The sequence below is a fragment of the Anopheles funestus genome, chromosome 2RL (genome assembly GCF_943734845.2).
Source record: "Anopheles funestus chromosome 2RL, idAnoFuneDA-416_04, whole genome shotgun sequence".
NCBI lineage: Eukaryota > Metazoa > Arthropoda > Insecta > Diptera > Culicidae > Anopheles > Anopheles funestus.
In genome coordinates, this window is record NC_064598.1 from 60,173,969 (window position 1) to 60,192,333 (window position 18,365).

The window sequence follows — 18,365 nt, forward strand, 5'->3', positions numbered from 1 at the left end:
ATAAATAATATTCCTAACGCATTACAACTACCCTGATCAACGACACTTTCATTACAAAAGGGTTTAGTAATCTGAGCTGAGCAGATTGTTATTTTTGCATACACTTTTATTTGGCTTTTACATTGCTAGCCAATTGAAGTTTGGATCAAAATTTAATTACATGTTAATTAATGCAGAAGAAATCTATACCGCTACATTCGATGTAATCGTGATTCAATAAGCATTTTAAACTATTTACTTCGCATTGACGACAATGTATCTCTACGATGCTTTTTTTTGTATATCAATAGAATTTCTTACCAACCATAGATGTTTTGATAAGACGCAATTAACTATCATTCTATGGTATAAATTAAAATATAATGTGAAAGAAAAACAAAAAATGACAGTAACAGAAGCTTCAAGATGAAAACAATATTAAAAACACAATTATTCCAAACCTTTTTATGAAACCTTGATAAAATAGTCAAAATATTATTCAAAAATACATTCGTCTAAGGTAATTGAAAATTAAATATATTTCATGTTAATAATGTTTTTTTAAATAAATATGATAAATTAATGATTTTAATGATTTTGGGTAAAAAAATATTAATATTACAGCGACAGATCAAGAAGTGGTTAAAAAATTACATAGTTGTGTTACGCACTGTAAAGAGTTTCAAAATTAAAGGCTTCGTATTAAAAAATATGACTTGGAGTTGAGTTTTAATTATTTTTAAACGTTTAATTTAATAGAAATAATTCAGTTGTACAACATTTCAAGCGCATTAGCAACCAAACACAAATGGAACATGATTTTTAAAATAAAATTAACCTACGATCCACAAGATTTACGATGCTTGTCAATCGCATTTCGAGAAGAAATAAATTAAAAAAGCAAGTTATGCATTGTGCCAGCACTGAAAGGTTACCCCTTTCAGGTCCGTTTATCCTCAGCCAATGTGGATTGCAAGTTTCACGCAACGCTACCCTCAAGAAGATGATCGGTAAACGATCGTACAAACCGATCCAACCAAACAATTCGATACGCTTCAATCGACCCGAACCGAAACATGGTTGCACGGCCAGGCAAACTAAAGCCCACGAGAAGCCCCACGAGGGAAAAAGAGTTATCAACAAACGGTGGAACAGGTTGCTGACCACCGTCGACGAAGCGATCTCCCCGTGCGTCTGGCGAATCAGGTGGAAAAAAGCATTCCACGCATATTTGCGCCACAGCTACAGCTTTTCACTTTCTTTCCCCATTTCTTCGCTGCAGCCTAGCACAGAGCGCGGCGCCATTACGCACGTGGTCGGTTGTCTGCGCCTTGTGTGGATTGATCAGCATACCTTCCGCTTTACCGCAAAGCCACTGGAGTGCAACATTTATGCCGATCGGTTTCTCGGTTGATGTTTCGTATGCGGCTGAAGCCTGTTCTGTTTGCCGCTGTCTAGTTTCGTAGCGTTCGCGTGTAATGATATCATTTTTTTATCATTTTATTATCACCATTCTCGGGAATGTGTGTCACCGGATCGTGCAGGTCATCGACCCTCGACGAGAAAGGATTGTAAGGAGAAGTTTAAAAACTGACACCCCAAAGCACTTAAGAACAAATCATACGGCAAAGCAAAGCGAACAAAAATCACCTTCAGAAACTGTCTTCCGAACATCTTGGGTGTATGGAAATGAACTAGCGAGACACAGCATTGAGCGAGCGTGACCAACTTTGCATTCGACCAGTTCGAATGTCGCATCCGGCCGTATGTTTATTCAATGATCTCAACCTTGGAATTCCGGCCCCGTTCGCAAACGGTGGACGAACTTTCACATGCGCTTCGGGTCTGCTGTATGGGATGAACATTTTGGTCCGTTGTGGACAGGAACGTTTTTTTCACGGAATGGTTGCATTCGACTCAACGCAGCTACTCAAATATTCCATCTCGGCCGTTTTGTTTGCCATGTTTTGCTAGGCGAAACCATTTGCGTATGCAAGCAAAACGCTTCAATTCATTTAAAAATAAACAAACTGTGGATTTGTTATTGTTTGTGTATGGTAAATTTAAATAGCAAGTAAATTGGTGTTTGGGCTGTAATAATCAGCTCTGTTCCGTGGGAGTATCGTGCATGATGTACATGTCCATCAAATTATTTCTTCTTAATTATATTCCGTTCAAGCTCGATCGCTAACCCTTGCGTTTGGGGCAATGCGGCAATCAATTAGTTGCATCTTCCCAGCGAAGCATCTGTAATCCACGTGGTGTGGCACTCAGGAAATGGCACCTTTGCCACCGCACAACAATGCACTCGCTAATAATATATTACACTGCACCGTGAAAGGTACCGGTCCCTTTGGAGTGTGATAACTTTCTTCGTGCAGAGATGGCAGGAGAAAAAAAATCCACATCACTGTTAGCGGCACCAGATTGTGCGGAATTATTATTCCATCGATCCAAACCAGCATGATAAGATTTCGCTCGCAACCAGCGTAACGGAGCTGCAGTTCCCCTTTTTTTGTTTAATCGGTTCTAAAATCTGTTGCATGGGAAACTGGTAAAGCAGCATGCATACATGCAGCGATACATACTAGCCAATCACCAGGGCGGTGATGCGTCAATTCGTTCCTCTTACGCCATAATGCAAGCCATAAGACAGGTAACACAGGCAGGCCGCAACTAAGCGCTTGGCAATAATAAAACAAAAACCCGCAAGATAAATAAATTCTCCCACCGGGTACCCTCCAAGGCAATAATTGGATCGTTGCGTTTTCCGCCCGTTGGCAGTTACGCGACGCCGCTAGTCGTGGGAGTTTTCCGAAACCCGAATTTCCCTGTCCCTCAGCCTCCCTCCCCCGGAGGTTACAACTCTTCGCAACACTTCTTTCCGGCTTTCGGGTGCGTGTTTCTTTCGTTTTCCTCTTTTTTTTGCCCTGTCGCTTCTGTATTTTCCCCCCTTACTTTTGCATGCGTCTTATTATAAATCATCCACGCCGGGCATTAGGTTCCATTGCTGTGTGTAAACACAAAACACAAACAGCTCTCGTAACACCTTATTACGCTCAAACAAATATTACGGTTTGGCAGGGTTGTGGCACCAGCCGGTGGGCAATGGGAGGCAAAAGTTCAGAGCGAAAGTTCACCAGTTAAAGCGGATGCTTTAACGTCTTGGAGTAAAAACCCGCCCACGGACGTTCGTCGGCTCTTTGGCCCGGTGGTTGTGCGATGCGATTGCGGTTTTTTTTGCACAGATTAGACTCCACTGAAGAAGGACCGAAGTGGGACGTGGCTCAGAAGTAAAAACCACAACCTCACAAGGAGTCCTCACTAATGGACATCATTGAGGGGTGTGTTACACCTCATTCAAGAACTTCAGATGCTAATGCGGTGAAAGGTTAACCTTCGCGGCATGGTTTAATGAAACGGTATTAACCTTTCCTTTCCTACTCATGAAAATCAATTTCCCTTCTAATGGATGAAAATAAAACAAATCCAAACCATATTTTATGCAATCAATTTCTTCACCCGAATACCGGAATTAGATGCATTGTTTGTTTGATCAGCGTTCGGAATGGATTGAATGCGATTAGATTGGATTTGGATCTCATTAAATCATTAAATCTCCGACATCCATTTCTCTTGGAGTTTTTTTTTGTTGTTTTACTAATTTGATTAAACAATTGTTTTTTCCACTCTGTAGAAGAAGAGAAACATTCAAACCACCCATTTGCTCTGCTTGTGTGTCCGGCAATCGTTAGGCCCGAACAAGTAAAAGACAAAACAATTGCCTGATGGAAAAAAAGGGGGGGGGGAGGAATTTTGGAGCAAACTTTGATTATTATTGGCTATCAAAACGCTAGATTCCCGTCACACTTCTTTCCACGGTCACTTTTCTTCTGTCCTGCAGCCAGAAACGATCGTACCGAAAACATACTTTCACAATGAATCAACATTTACTTTGCGTTTAGCTGAATGTAGCGTGTTTTTTCCACCTCTTCTTCCTTTCTATATCACTGTCATCGTCGCTGGCTGCTGCTTTCGGAACGCAAACCAACGGTCCAAACGAAGTTTAGGCGTTTGACGTATGAGCGAGGTTAGAAAGATAGATGAAGCTGCTGCTTTTATGTTTTATGGGCTTCTTATGTCCCTACCAAAGGGTCGTTGGTGACAAATCTTTTTAGAACAAATAGCCCCAATTTGTCTTGCCTCAGTCAACACGCAAAGGAAAATCATTTCCATTGCTTGTATCCTAGTGGGATCGACAATGAATGACGGTTAGACCCGGCATCCAAAACGCATCACCTTCGCTCACCGTCCGTTTCGCGGTCAGTGACCGTTAAATTAACGTTCAGCCAAAGTGACAAGTCGATAGGAATGAAAGGAGTACCTATGCTACGCGCTTTAGCAAACCACAGTAGAAAGTGGTAGTGGACATATATTAACAAACGTGACAAAGCGATAAAAGCGCACCATCCAACGAATGACGCCGGTCACATCTCATTTCGGCCACTCGTCAAAAAGGTTTACCCGGGCGCAAAAGGTTGCCATGTAATTTTCGCACAGCCCATTCCAACCATTCCAACCAAGCGGGCTGCCGGACGCTACCGGAACCACGCGGGCCAGGAATTGCGTGGTGGTGGCGGCTTTCGAATGTTTGTTTTTCGTATTGTCACTGCCAATCATTGCGGTGTGTGATACGAACGAAACCGTTTGTTGTGTTTTCCCTTCCTTTTACATCAGTTTCCCCGTGCAACTCCTTTTGCATGGTATCTGCCGTGCACGGAAGTGATAGTGAAGCGTTTTTAGCACTTTGACTAATGTTACGCCACCGCGGTCCAGATTGGTGGCTGGTCACTTTGAAACTTGAAAGAACGCAAAACTCTCAAACACACATCTGTACTGCCAAATTAGAGAGATTAACTTTTTCCAACCGAAATGGACCGGGTGGTTGGGCGGTTGGAACTACCCCCACGCTTGGTAATATTATGATTTCCGCAATTTTCATTCCAAAGCCACCCGGTCCCGGTCCAATGATGGTGATTAGCACCATTTCGCTGCGGTTTGCTTTCCCCTGCGCGGTATGCATGGACGCTAGGGAGCATTTCCGGCTTCCCAGCGAATCGGCCAATAATAGATTTGGTGAGTTAAAACTGGAAAATTAGGGGTTTTCAAAACTCGAACGCTCCTGAAAAGTGGAAATTGAAAATAAAACACAAACACAGACAAGCGCATGTGTGCACCCAACAAACCATTGGATGGATGATCTTTCATGATTATTTTTCACGTATAATCGGTTAATATGTCATTCCCAAACGACAAAAGCAGTAAAGCTCTCTATCATTAAACAACAAAAAATATCTTTTCCGTTGGAATGTGTTGCGTAGTTGATTGAAATTCAGGACGCTCTGACCGCTTGGCATTAATACGAAGATGGCAATTTTTTGGTACACTCAATAAAAACACCTAAATTGCATCATGAGTTTTTTTTCTTAAAGTAACTTAAATACTTTCACCAACTTTTACGACCACGTATCGTTTGCGATGGGACGGAGAAAGATTAAATTCCTAAAGCTTTATCGTTTAGCACCACCAGTTGGTCCACTGAAGCTGAAGATCTTTCTGCGAATGGGCAAAGAAAAACGATTTTGATTGCGACACAAAATGTAAGCACGGTGTATAGACACACAAAGCAACAACAAAAAAACTTTATTAAGCGCCGCAATTAGCCCTTTCTGGTGCTGGTGTAGTACTTTACGTAATATTATGATCATCAGCAGCTGAAGAAAAACTCAATAGTGATGAAGTTGATAAAACGAGTGCTCTTGCGTTTAGTTCTGTGTTTCACGTTTAAGTGATGTGCGTGGTATCATAACACATATCCCTTGCTGTCCATGTTTGGTACCGTCAATAGTTGCAAGCGATCTTTTTTCTGCTCTTTGTAACGAGGCATAGAAAACCCTTCCTGGTATGATGAATTGTGCGGACATTTTCACACCCGCTCGCGATCCCGATCTTTAGATCTTTAAACCAGCTGAATGATATTGTTAGGGAGCCATTTTATGAGATCACCCCAACGAGATCTTCACTTGCGGTGCGGTTTGTAAACAGGAATACATTGATCACCACTTAGTGCGTACGATACGTTTTCGATTCGGGCGGGAACGGTCGATCGTGAGCCGGAACGAGACAGTTCGTACGATTTCATCGTTTACCGATCGAAAGTGGTGCTCCATTAGTGTGTTACCGGGCGTGATGAGCTAATGGGATGCGAGCGAGGTGTTAAAAAGTGAAATGTGAATGTTGCTCGTTTTCGGACAAATGGCAGAAGATTGTGTTATGTCAGCAAGAGGATTGAAACCCTCACTCTTGGCCATTCCCATCAGTACCAATATTTTATAGAAAACCAATCCTTACAAAAGGACTTTGTTATGTTACGTTTGTACATTTTACTTTTGTCTGTTGTAAAAATAGACACTATTTGTCATACTAATGATGCCTACCATCTCATCAATGAAATGCGTTCAAATATTTCATAATATGAACAAGCTTAATTTTTGGCAAGCCAAAAGAAAAATGAAAGCTCTATATGTATTATTAAAATAAGTTTTAAGCTTCTGTTTTAAGATTTTGAAATGATTTATTATAAGACACATCCTTCTTACAACATAATATGAAAAATCATGCATTTGTTATTGAGGATAGATGTTCTATTTTTACCGCTTATATAAAATTCGCTGATCATTCAATTTCGTTGCAATTAAAGAATCTTCTTGTAGCCTTTAGTATGGTACGTCCTGAAAATAGCGAATCGTTTTAAGTTATAATTTTGGAATTATTGACGTCCTGCTTTGTCAAATTATGCGCGCTGGAAGAAAATCAAAATCGTCCACGTGCTCTTAAGCTTCATCATCTCGAGTAAAATTTCCCACTTTTGTGATAATAAATAAAATTGTTCCCACACCAGACTACATTTTTTGTGTTGCAACAGCACTTCCTTTAGTAAAAAAAAGCATCAGCATCTGTTGATTCCGAAATTGCCAGGAGCTGCAAGTATTTAGGGCTAATATTGTGTTAATCCGCAATAATAAAAAGATATAGACCCATCTGCAAAACAACCTCAAATCCCGAGAGGTTCGTTGTTTTCCTTGTTGAAATCACTTGTATAGAATCTCGCAAAACAGCTCCACTATCCACCCAGCCAAAGCAAGTCAAACAAAACAAATCGTTTTTAGTAATTAATTGTAAATTACAATACATCCAATGTCGTCATACTCGAGTATAAATAAAAAAAATCATATTAACTTTTTGTTTTCTTTTTTTTACTACAAATTTATCAGTCAAAAGTACCAAGATGATTTAAATGCATTGCACTGCTATAACTTTCATGCTATAAAACCTGTTAATTCGCCGTAAACCATTGATACTTTGTATGGGCAAATTTTAATCAATTTACCGCATTGATTAATATATCAATTGATGATAACTATTGATAATTTTTTGATTTTTTATTTCCTCGCTACTTGGCAAAACATAGCATTCGTATTGAAGAAAGCACAACAGTAAACGGTTAAGCTCTGGGTTCTGTTCCGCTCCCACGGCTCTAAAATAGTAATAAAATCAATCTTTTAATAACACTGGGAACGGAAATGCTATAACGATAAGCCGACTAGGGAAGTAAACCGTCACTATCACAGCACATAAATAGGCCCACTTTTAATTTCACTAGCACTAGCAATTTACGAAATGTAAACATTTGCAATGTTGATCACGCTGTAAATAAATATGCTTTCAAATATTAATAAACAAACACACGCATGTGTGTTCAATAATGGTGGACACAAATATGATGAGCGCCGCACCAACATGTGTGTGTGTGTGTTTCATTTTCATGTTTTGTAAAGTAGTTGCCTTTTTCCGTTCAGCACTAAATTGCACCAAACAATCACATCATAGTTACACACCAAACGCTAGAAAACAGCCTGATGATGCTTCAAATCACTCAAATCCGCTTGTGTTTTTTCTTTTTTTCTTTTTTGCTTTCTTTTCAAATATTTTCCATAGATTCCCAAATCGTTCGCGGTAAGTCCCTCGGTGTACTTGGTGGCGTCGCCGTATGTGGTACGTGAGCCACATACAACCGAACCGGCAAACACAGTCGACGCAGAGCCGCAGACCTTTTTTTTCGCAATGCTTCAGCGCACGACGGGCTTAGAAAGTGTTTTCCCTCTCGTTCCGATTTTTTGTTTATGTTTCCCATCTTAAATTCCACTCTCGCTGAGCGCATCATCGATTAATCAATCAATCAACCAATCAATCATAAGTGATCAAGTATTATGCAGCTAGATACCTTATCTTCCTTTCGGTTTTTTCTCCCGTCGAGGGGCTCTTTTTCACGTGGCTAAGCAGCCTTAGTCGTGCCGGAGAGAGGGTGTTTCTATTTGCTTGGTGATCGTTTCATTTTCAAGCACCATCGATCGCGATATGCACTCTTTCTAGGCTACGAAAAATTGAAATTCGACTCAGGGGCCCCGTTCCAAGTGTGGTCGTTGATCGTTTAGAGACGAGTTCGTTGCATAAGTGACGCGCAAAAATTATCCACCTTTGCGGCAGTGGGGATGGAACTCATCCCAGCAGCGTTGTTGCTTGTTGGGTAGCATGGAAAATGCTAGAAGACGAATTGCTGAATAGTAACTAGTAAGAAGGGACAGTTGAAGCAGTGCTTCGGTGGTTTCCCGTTGAACCCTTCCGACAATTACGGGGTTTCGATGCTACCTTGGGACGTGTCAAATGCAATTTACTTCAAACTGTGATTTTTGCCACGCGATCGATGCATACCGCAGCGATACACAAACTTATGCAATCTGCTTGTGGCGAAAGCTTTACAAATAAGCGATCGCTCGGTGAGGATCGATCATAATATGATTATGTTCCTACTGCACGTGCAAGTGCTTACAGATGAGCCGAGGACTTACAACTCGTTCGAAGTGGTCAAACATTAGAGCCCCACTTGTGCCAAGTTAGAGTATACGATCATTGCACTATTGATGGTGATCATGCACAAGGTCGTATGCTCGCTGAAAAGAATGCTTCCACACCGATCCATCATCATCTTTCGAAAATGCACATGAATTTCACTCCATCATCGATTGTAATGAGTGCAGCTTAGTTTCCCATTTTACCGGATTTTATCTTACCTTCGCTCCAATCGAGTACCGTTTTTTTGGATTGTAATTGAAACATGCGTAAAGTACAGTTCACTGCCAGCCCAATCACTACCACGGCCAGCGCGATCCCACCCACTTGTTAAGCAGCTGAAACTGAAACTCAACCGAGCTCGTTTGACGTACCCGCTCAGTTGGCTGTCGGATGGCCAAATGGTTCGTTTAATTATACTATCCATAGCATCTTTGGCGGCTTTGGTACACTCGGCCATCTTAAACGTGCGGTAATGTTAAGCCGATAGGGAACACTTTCTCTCCTTGTCCGCCCACTACTCGTTATAGATGGGTGAAGTTAGTGATTTGTTGAGATTAGAGAATGTATAGCCGTAATTGAAGTTTAAACGGACGCGAAACAAAGTGCAATATGTATGAGTTTGTAAGATGACGAAACCTGTACAAAAATACTTAGTTTGTACGAGCCTACACTAGGAGTTACGATCGTTACGAATGATCGTTACAATGTTGTTACTTCGTCAGTTGAAAATAGCTTGAAGGATATACTATAGATAATCCACTTTAGTACAACAGGACATAAGACTTAACCTATATTTAGCATGAACGTTGGGGCGGCCCGGCGGTTTATACGATAGTGGCACCGGTTTTTACACGACCGGACCCTGAGTCAAATCTCATCCGCAGGACTGACTATAGAAATATATACTGTTACGGACAAATAAAGTAAAGGGAAATCAGAAATATGTAATATGTAAAGAATAATATATATCCAATTTCAAATGGAGGAATTACAGTTTAATGTTGGCTACTTTTATAGCCAATTACAAAAACAGATTGTTGCACTTCAATGAAAATATCATTTTCTGTTCATCGAAATTAATAGCATTTAATTCAACACGTAGAATTATTTCAATGTTTCTACCACAATACAATACAGGCGAGCAGCAAAACGATGATCAGGTCTTTCAAGAGGATCAGTTCAATTTCAATTGCTTTTAATGATCGAGCCTTCTGATTTTGCTACTATTCTGGTATGAAAATGGTTTTGCCTTGAACCATTTTGTTGTTGTTGTTTCTGTTCGATTTTTTTTAATGGACACCATTGAACGCCATTGCGCCGTTGAAGCGCACCTTTACTTTACCGAAAATGTGCTTCTGTCTGCGTAGACCAAGTGAATGTACGACGTTCCCACAGCGCCGGCCATCTTCTACGGACCGATTCGTCACGACGCATCTCGATCGAGCAGCTAGTCCGTTAAGGAACGAAAATAATGAAGCCTACCGATGAGCTGCATTAAATTAATATTCATTTGAAATTTAATGAGCCAGTGGACAGTCCACGGAACGATCCGTTCGTTGTCTTCGCGGCCAGGAAAGGAAATACGACGTAATGATAATTACAATCATCTTCATTCATGGAGATCATGTCGCCTACGGGTATTTGACGGGAAGCAGGCATGGGACAACCCACAACAAAAAAATAAATCTCACTTTCTGTGACAAGAAGAAATGAAATGTGACGAATTCCAACGTTCACACATTGGGCGTACTTTCACGTGATGCTGCACTTGTGGGCATCATGGAATACGCACATGATCATGCAGTACAAATGTCAAGAGGAAGCGTAATTTATGCAAAAGCTGAAGCCTAACTCATTTCCATCGGATGACGAAATTTAGCATCTTGAGCCATAAAAAAACGCTAAAAATGGACATTCGGGGACACAAAGTGGCACATTCATTACATTTGGGGTTCTTTACATGCTGCATGCGGGAGCCGTTAAAGGAGATGAATCAAATTCCACGGTTGAATTTTGAACCATTACTTCGAAAGACATGAAGTAATGAAGAAGAAAAAACAATGACGCTGTGTGTTTGGCCGGAACTTGGCGGCTGTTCGGTTTCTGGTGCAGAAAGTTCACTACGGCCAATCGTCGATCAATGGAAAGGTATTCGATCGAAGCGAATGGAGTGAAAGTCCGGGCCCGGAGAGAAGGTAATACAATAGAATGCAATCGGCTGAGGAATGTCCACGCCACGAATGAAATTTTCTGCTGGTATGATGCAATGAACGGCAATAATAACAACAAAAAATGACGTGCATAAAACCACGATGATGCGTTGCAATAATTCATGCACTCGAAAGTCACATTGTTGTGCAGCTCGAGCTTGCTGTACACCTCATCAGATAACCACAGTCGGAGCGGGTGAATTGTTTGTGTGCGTTGTGTTCTTAAATAAACAATATTATCACTCTGGCAATGGTACTTACCGCTTCAAAAAGTACATCAAAACGAATGATAGCAACTTTCATAACCTTTACCCTGATTAGCATAACACTTGGTGCACACGCTTTGATTACACATCTCATCATTCTTTCACTTTCGTAATCACCATGGATACCGGCGCAGTTAAAAAACATCGATCACTGTTTACATCTCAGACCGACTCCCATGGTATCGAAGCAACCCGGTTGTGATTCTTTCGCAAACATTACCCGCTTTGTGGAGAACCAGGAACAGATCAGCTGCAGTAATGGTGAAGCCAAGATTACACTTCGTGTTACGCTTCATTGCAAAACTTCCTTAGACCAATTAAAGCTCGCATGAAGACTCACACATACAGATTTATATGTACATATATATTTCTTCCCACATATTTCGTAACTAGAGCAGCTTGATGCGATGGAAGTTTTCATACCGATTGTTCCGATTCTGGTTGTTTAGTCGCGTCTGCAAACGTCGAAACACCTTCCTACCTCTCGGTTTGACGTAACATTTCGTACGAGAGCGGTCTAAAGTTAAAGCTTCCTCTCGAAATGCTTGTCCCGTAGCTCATTCCGGATACGGTCACATCCCGAAAAAAACGGCCACAAACAAAGTGAGGCCATCATCTTCTTCTTCCTGCCACCATCATGCCATAGCGGTGCCGAAAACAATTGACCATCGTGTGCATGGCGTTAGTGCGTCCGGGGGGAACTTTAATCGTCCGAGGAGTGTTACGTTGACGCGTACCGCATCCAGAAACGATCCAAAACAATCGACCTGCCAGCTGCATAACCTTAGCGGTTCGGCCAGCGAACAAAGTGTCCGGCGGCCGGTCCGGGCCAAACCTTACTTCGCCTATCTTGACAGTTTCCATCGAGCATGGTACCGAGAAGGAAACTTGCCCACCGGCGCATCTCACTAGTGTTTGTGTTAAATTAGAGTTGCGTGCCGGTGGGGTAAGCGTTACATCATCGCAACCCGCTTCCAAGCGCATCTTGACGGTTGCTAGACCTTCGTTTCCCGAATCTCAAACACAACCGAGAGGGGGGAAACGGGCTACTTAGTGTTGCAGATTCGATTGAAAATGTTTCCTTTCCCTTTGCACAGTGGGTCATCTTGATGTAGAGATTGGTGCGACTTTGGTTTTTGTTTCTACGTTACACTGACTTTTCTTAGAAAGCAGAGAAGACCGAATGGCCGAAACAAGAGATGGCGTAATTGTGTAAGAGAAGCGTTGAAGATGATTGCAAACATAGGTTCGGTTTTATGAGCAGCGGCAACGATATCCAACCGGGCCGCAAATAAACCCACTTCGTTGATTGGGTCAATCTATTGATAGTGAAAGGATCCTCTGGGTACTAAAGATTGCACAACCGATCGTTAACGCAGAGAAGGAGAAGATACTGTGCAAATGAACATGTAAACACGCATGACCTCGATTTTGTCTAGTGGCCATTCTCTCGACACAGTAGAAAACCTGTAACACTTCTGATGTGGAATCTTCTCTTTCTTTAAACCTCTCGTCATTCAGGTTCCTCCAAAGGCTCAAAGGCGCCAACTGACGCAACAGCAGCAGACGCACATTCTCACCGACATTCAAAAGCACCAGCATCGTTTCAATCTGCATCAGAATCAGCGTTCGCCGAATGTGTTCATACAACCATCGATTCAAATACCGGTGCCTCCTCAACCCCATTCAAGGCAACCGTTCAGTGGCCCCAGTACACAGCAACACTTCCAGCCGAATGCACACTTCCACCATCACTCGAACAACTTACATCCACCACCACCACCACTACCGTCGGCCAATGCACCGACCAACAGCTTCCGTACACCGTCCAGCCGGCCAGGACCAAACTTTGGAGCACAAGTAAACCGCTATTACTTCCAGCACCACACGCAGACCACATTCATTCCAAATTTTTTACAACTCTTACAGCAGGACACACGTCTACCGCCTCAGCAGCGTTCCGTACAGAACCAACTACAACAGGCCCAATTCTTCAACGGACCTCCACCACACACTAACGGTCCCACGCCCGTCGTACAGCCACTGAACAGCCAACCGTCCTTCCTGAATAGTATCGACACTCCCACATTCGGTGCACCCCAAAGGCCTAATACCCTTCAAGCTCCATTCCTTCAAACTCCTCCCTCCTTTACCGGTAATGGGCAGGTTCGCTTCCCGAGCCAGCCAAACCCATCCAACGTACCGAATCATGGTCAACAGCCCGTACCACTTTTCCCCAACCAGCAGTTACCGCTGCAAAATACGGCCCAAAACTTCAAGTTGTCTGCCCCAAATGTTGGACAATCGGCATTCCCTGTACAACCGACATTCCACAGCCAATCCGTAAATCCTGCACTACAGTTTCCACCACTTTCGCAAACGACTGGAACAAACTTCCAGCAGCCATCTCCGCAGTTCCAGCAGCAGCAGCAACAGCAGCAACTGCCGAGACTGCAGCCAAACATTCCGTTCGTACAATCCTCCAATAACTTCAACACCCAACCGGGTGTGGGATTCCCACAGGCGCAACCTCAGGTCCAAACGTTCAGCGGACAGCAACAACCGATCCAGAGCCAGTTTGGCGTTGGTCAGACGACAAACTTTAACGGTTTGCAACCGCAACAACCGCTCAGCTACCAACAGCAGCAGGAATATGAACGCCGGTTGAAGGACGAGAGTGAACGAATTCGCGAACTGCAGGAAAAACAGAAGGTGATCCAAAAGCACGAACAGTTCCTGCAAAAACAATACCAGAAACAACAAGTGAAGGTACAGCAGCTGCACCAGGAGTTCTTGAAGAAGCAGCAAAAGATTCTCCAGCAGCAGCAACAATATGACCAAACACAGAAGACCGTCGTCCCGTCACAAATTCGTTCACGCGAAGTGCTCCCATCCGAACGGACACTCTTTGAAAAGGCTGTCAAGATGCAAACGAAACCGGTAGCTGAACCTACTACGGCCGCTAGCCCGTCCGGCACTGGTCAGCTTTCGGTAATTCCACTGAAGCCCAACAGTAAGAAGGATTACAGCAGCATAACACAGTCGGATCTGGACGTATTGCTCAGCTCGAACCGTCAGAACTTGTTCCAAACCATCAAGACCGAAACGGCGAAACCGGCCAAGGCTAAACCGACAAAAGTCAAGTCTACGAAAGCGCTTGGACGAGACGATCTGTTGAAGCAGCTGAAACTTGCACTCGCCGAAACTTCACCAGACCTCGGAGGCAAGAACTACAGCTCAACGGATCTGATTCTTCCGAATGGCGAGAAGGTACAAGTCATCCGTACGACCGATCCGGAGATTATTAAGCGTGCCAACGCCAATTCTGAGGGTGTTCTAACGCAACAATTGGATTCACCTACCACACCTAAGCCACTGTCGTTCGAGGACATTGCACGCAGTGGTCTGCTTCCGCCAGGGGCAGATTTTGAGCTGATCAAGCAAACCGAAGATGGACAGATCCAGGAAGTGGCAAAGATTCCTCCACAAAAGAAGGTTACCTTCGTGTATCTGGAGGAACAAGACGACGGTTCATATAAGGTGCAGGGTGTGAAGGGAAGTGGAGACAAGGAGACGAAAACATCCGGCGCCGATGTTGACAGCATTCTGAAGCGCATCAAAAACGGAGAGATCCAGCTACCTCCACCATCATCGGTAGCGTCCAAGGGATCCTCCAAGCCGGACTTGATTCTGGAAACAGCGGTTACTACCACAACCCCACGTCATCAACCGATCAAGAAAGCGAACTCAGTGACAATCATTCCGCACAGTACACCGATCGAGGATCATGCCTCGACGGCTTACTTGTCTGGCAGTACCGTACAGCATACAGCTTCTCCAGCACCGGCCACGATCTACGCCTCCACGCCATCCCCAGCAAGTCTGAATGGTGTGACTGCGTTCTCACCGGGCGCTTACTCTGGCAGCACCCTTCCACAGCATGTGTCAGCTCGTCTCTCTACACCCGCTCCAATTGCCGGTAACTTCCCAGTCGACAGTACGGCACGTTTCTCGGAAGCGAACTCAGTTTACACACCTGCGACTGCCACAACGGCAATACCGCCAGCTACACCTGCTCCCAGTATCTATCAGAGCACCAACACGGAAAAGTATTTCTCTGATGCAACGGCTGCAGCGATCGAGCAGCAGCAGCAGACGGCCAGCACCTATCAACATCAAACTATTCACGCATCGCATCAGCAGACTGCTAACGATGTTGTTCCGACGGCTTCCGCTTCCGAACCAGTAACGCTGCAGCAACAAGACAATACCAAGGGCCCGCAGGAGGACAATACTACACAACAGCAGCAGAACGAATTGCCAGCAATTCTCAAGAATAACGGACTATTTGCCATGGCCAAATACCTCCGCCAGTCTGGTCTCGACACGATTCTGAATGAAACGGGCCCGTACACGATCTTTGTGCCGACCGACAAAGCTTTCCGCAGTCTGCTGGTCCAGCTGGGAGGACCTGAAAAGGCAGAAGAGAAGTTCCGCAACAACCCACGGCTATTGAGCGGAGTAAGTTACGGCAACCGATTGCAGAATTTCGTTCATTCGTTCATGACGTTTGGTTTCTTTTCCTTCGCAGTTACTCTTGCACCATGTCATTCCTGGATCGTTCGAAATTGCGTCACTACAGGATGAAATGACTGGGGTGTCTCTGGCTGGAACTCAACTTCGTGTGAACCAGTACAATATGCATGACTCGGAATGGAACGACGTAAAGGTAGCGATCATTATGAAAGCTTTTAGTTTTTAGAAAGTATTAACCACGTTTGTATCGCTTTGCACCCTCCTAGGTCACAACCATCAACGGCGCAATGGTCGTTCCAGACAAACAGGACATAGTGATTCCACAGGGCGTTGCGCATGCTGTCGATCGTGTCATGTTCCCGCTACCGGTTGGTGATATTCTTCAAACGCTTCAATCAGACCGTGAGCGACGCTTTACTCACTTCCTGCGAGCACTGTTTGCATCGGGCATGTCGGATACTCTCCAAAATAAAGGTGAAGAATAATATCCTGATCGTGTGGCATAAGCATCCAAACTGAACCAAATTTTTCTTCATCAAACTCAGGTATCAAAACTTACACAGTATTCGCACCGACCGATGCCGCATTTGCTCACCTCACAACTGAGGAACTCACCAACCTAGTCACGGAAAAGGACCAGGCGGAAGAACTTGTACGCAAGCATGTCGTCCCGGGCACGTTGTTTACTGCCGGTATGCGTTTCTACCAGGTGAAGGACGTTATGGCGGAGGGTAAAACAGTAACGCTGCAGAAAACGGGAGGTACGTTAAACGATCTCACCTGATGTTGAATCTAAACAACACTAACGATTTTGCTTTGAATGTGTTCCATCTTACAGGTAAAATCAAGGTTAACGATGGTTATCTGCAGACATCCAATATCCCTACAACGAATGGCGTCATACATGCTATCGATTCGCTGCTGTAAGAAGCGTTCAGCATCCACCGAGCTTGAAATAAACCTAATTGAACGCACGCCTGGATTCCCGTGGATAACAAATTTTGGAAACGCATGCAATCGACCAGCGTCAGTGTTTTGTGTTGTTAATTTATTATAAAATACGAGTTCAGCGAACAATCCACTACCACGACACCCCACATTCCAAGAGTATGTCATCAATTTCAATCAAAATTATGTTCAGGTTCTACGTATATTCGCAACGTTTGAAAACAATTTTTTTGGAAGATGCGAGCACAGAACGAGCGAGAAGTGACCCTGAAAAAGTTCCCGACCGTGAAGAATTTCACGTCCGAAATGGTGGCTAAAAACATCCTTCCCTATTTGGTACATGAGCTCTGAACAGTTTTGATAATCGTTAAGTTTAAATGATAATTTATTTGTTAAGTTTAGTATGCGCTGTTTTGTGCGATTTCCCGCTCCGGCCCACAATCTGGGTGATCGTTGTAAATACTATGATGAACAGTGTAATAAAGAGAATTGGCTTTAGTACCCGAAGTAACGCGTATTTTTACGTAATGCTGTTTGATCCGAAAAATAAACTAATGTAGCATGGAGATAAAAATCTCTTCTATCTTTGTGTTAAATTCATATCCAAAGATAGGAAGTTAATACGAACAAGAACCTCAGTTATTTGAAAATATCGTCTTTTCGTGCACGGATACAGCCTAAAAGTACGCAGCCTTTTCAGTTATTGCCGGCTAGGAATTGACCGCAGCCCATAGAAAGTTACTTATTTCGTACCCACAGGCTGCGCCAACACCGATCACCCAGAAAGGACATGATCATTATTTGTGATCGCATATATTTCATTTAAATTATTCTACTAACTTCATGTTAAATAATAAACATTATTTCTGGTTTACCAGACTTATTTTACCACGTAGCCGAACAGTCATTCCTTGCTACGGAGCAACGGCCATCTGTACTGAATGGGGATCAAACCATAAAACTAGTTATTTCATATTGTCATGATCGGTTTGCCTCAAATGATTATGTACACTCAAATGTAATATTATTATGGAAGTAACACTATCAAACACAACCCGGAAATGTAATTACCGGATTATTTCATTAAGCCACTTTACACGTTTCAAAGCTGTATGTTGTCAACTACACATTTCAATTACAACATGCTGTCAAATGCAATGTACCGGTGGGCTCACTTCTCCTCAATTTGAGCCCAAACCCCTCTTTTGTGCGTGTGAACAAACTATAAAAAGACTTTGCAGGCTGGGTCGTCCTGTGTCATTTAAATGACATATTCACTCCACCAAAGCTAGACGAGTCTAATTATTTACACAATAATGAATTCTTCTTTCATAGTAAAGGGTCCGCCATTGTTGTTGCATACGGGGTCAGCAAACCTTCTCAGTATTTTCCTAACGAATTCGGAGTATATATCAGTATGTTAGAATTGCTGTTATACATGTGTTATATAATC

General features: G+C 43.2%; 1 protein-coding gene across 4 annotated transcripts in view; it reads left to right on the forward strand.

Annotated features, from left to right (window-relative positions):
* The window catches only part of LOC125766633 (titin-like), a 31,935-nt gene extending 14,522 nt beyond the window's left edge, over window positions 1-17,413 (forward strand). Inside the window, exons 2-8 of one of the 4 annotated variants that reach the window (XM_049432841.1) lie at window positions 8,038-8,055; window positions 12,950-13,288; window positions 13,361-15,949; window positions 16,020-16,157; window positions 16,231-16,438; window positions 16,510-16,725; window positions 16,803-17,413. In XM_049432841.1, the coding sequence (XP_049288798.1) occupies window positions 8,038-8,055; window positions 12,950-13,288; window positions 13,361-15,949; window positions 16,020-16,157; window positions 16,231-16,438; window positions 16,510-16,725; window positions 16,803-16,891 (3,597 nt within the window). In that variant the 3' untranslated portion in view covers window positions 16,892-17,413. Of the gene's footprint in view, window positions 1-8,037; window positions 8,056-12,949; window positions 15,950-16,019; window positions 16,158-16,230; window positions 16,439-16,509; window positions 16,726-16,802 lie in introns of all 4 variants that reach the window. The other 3 variants (XM_049432840.1, XM_049432838.1, XM_049432839.1) reach the window with 3 other exon arrangements.
* Window positions 17,414-18,365: the final 952 nt, after the last annotated feature.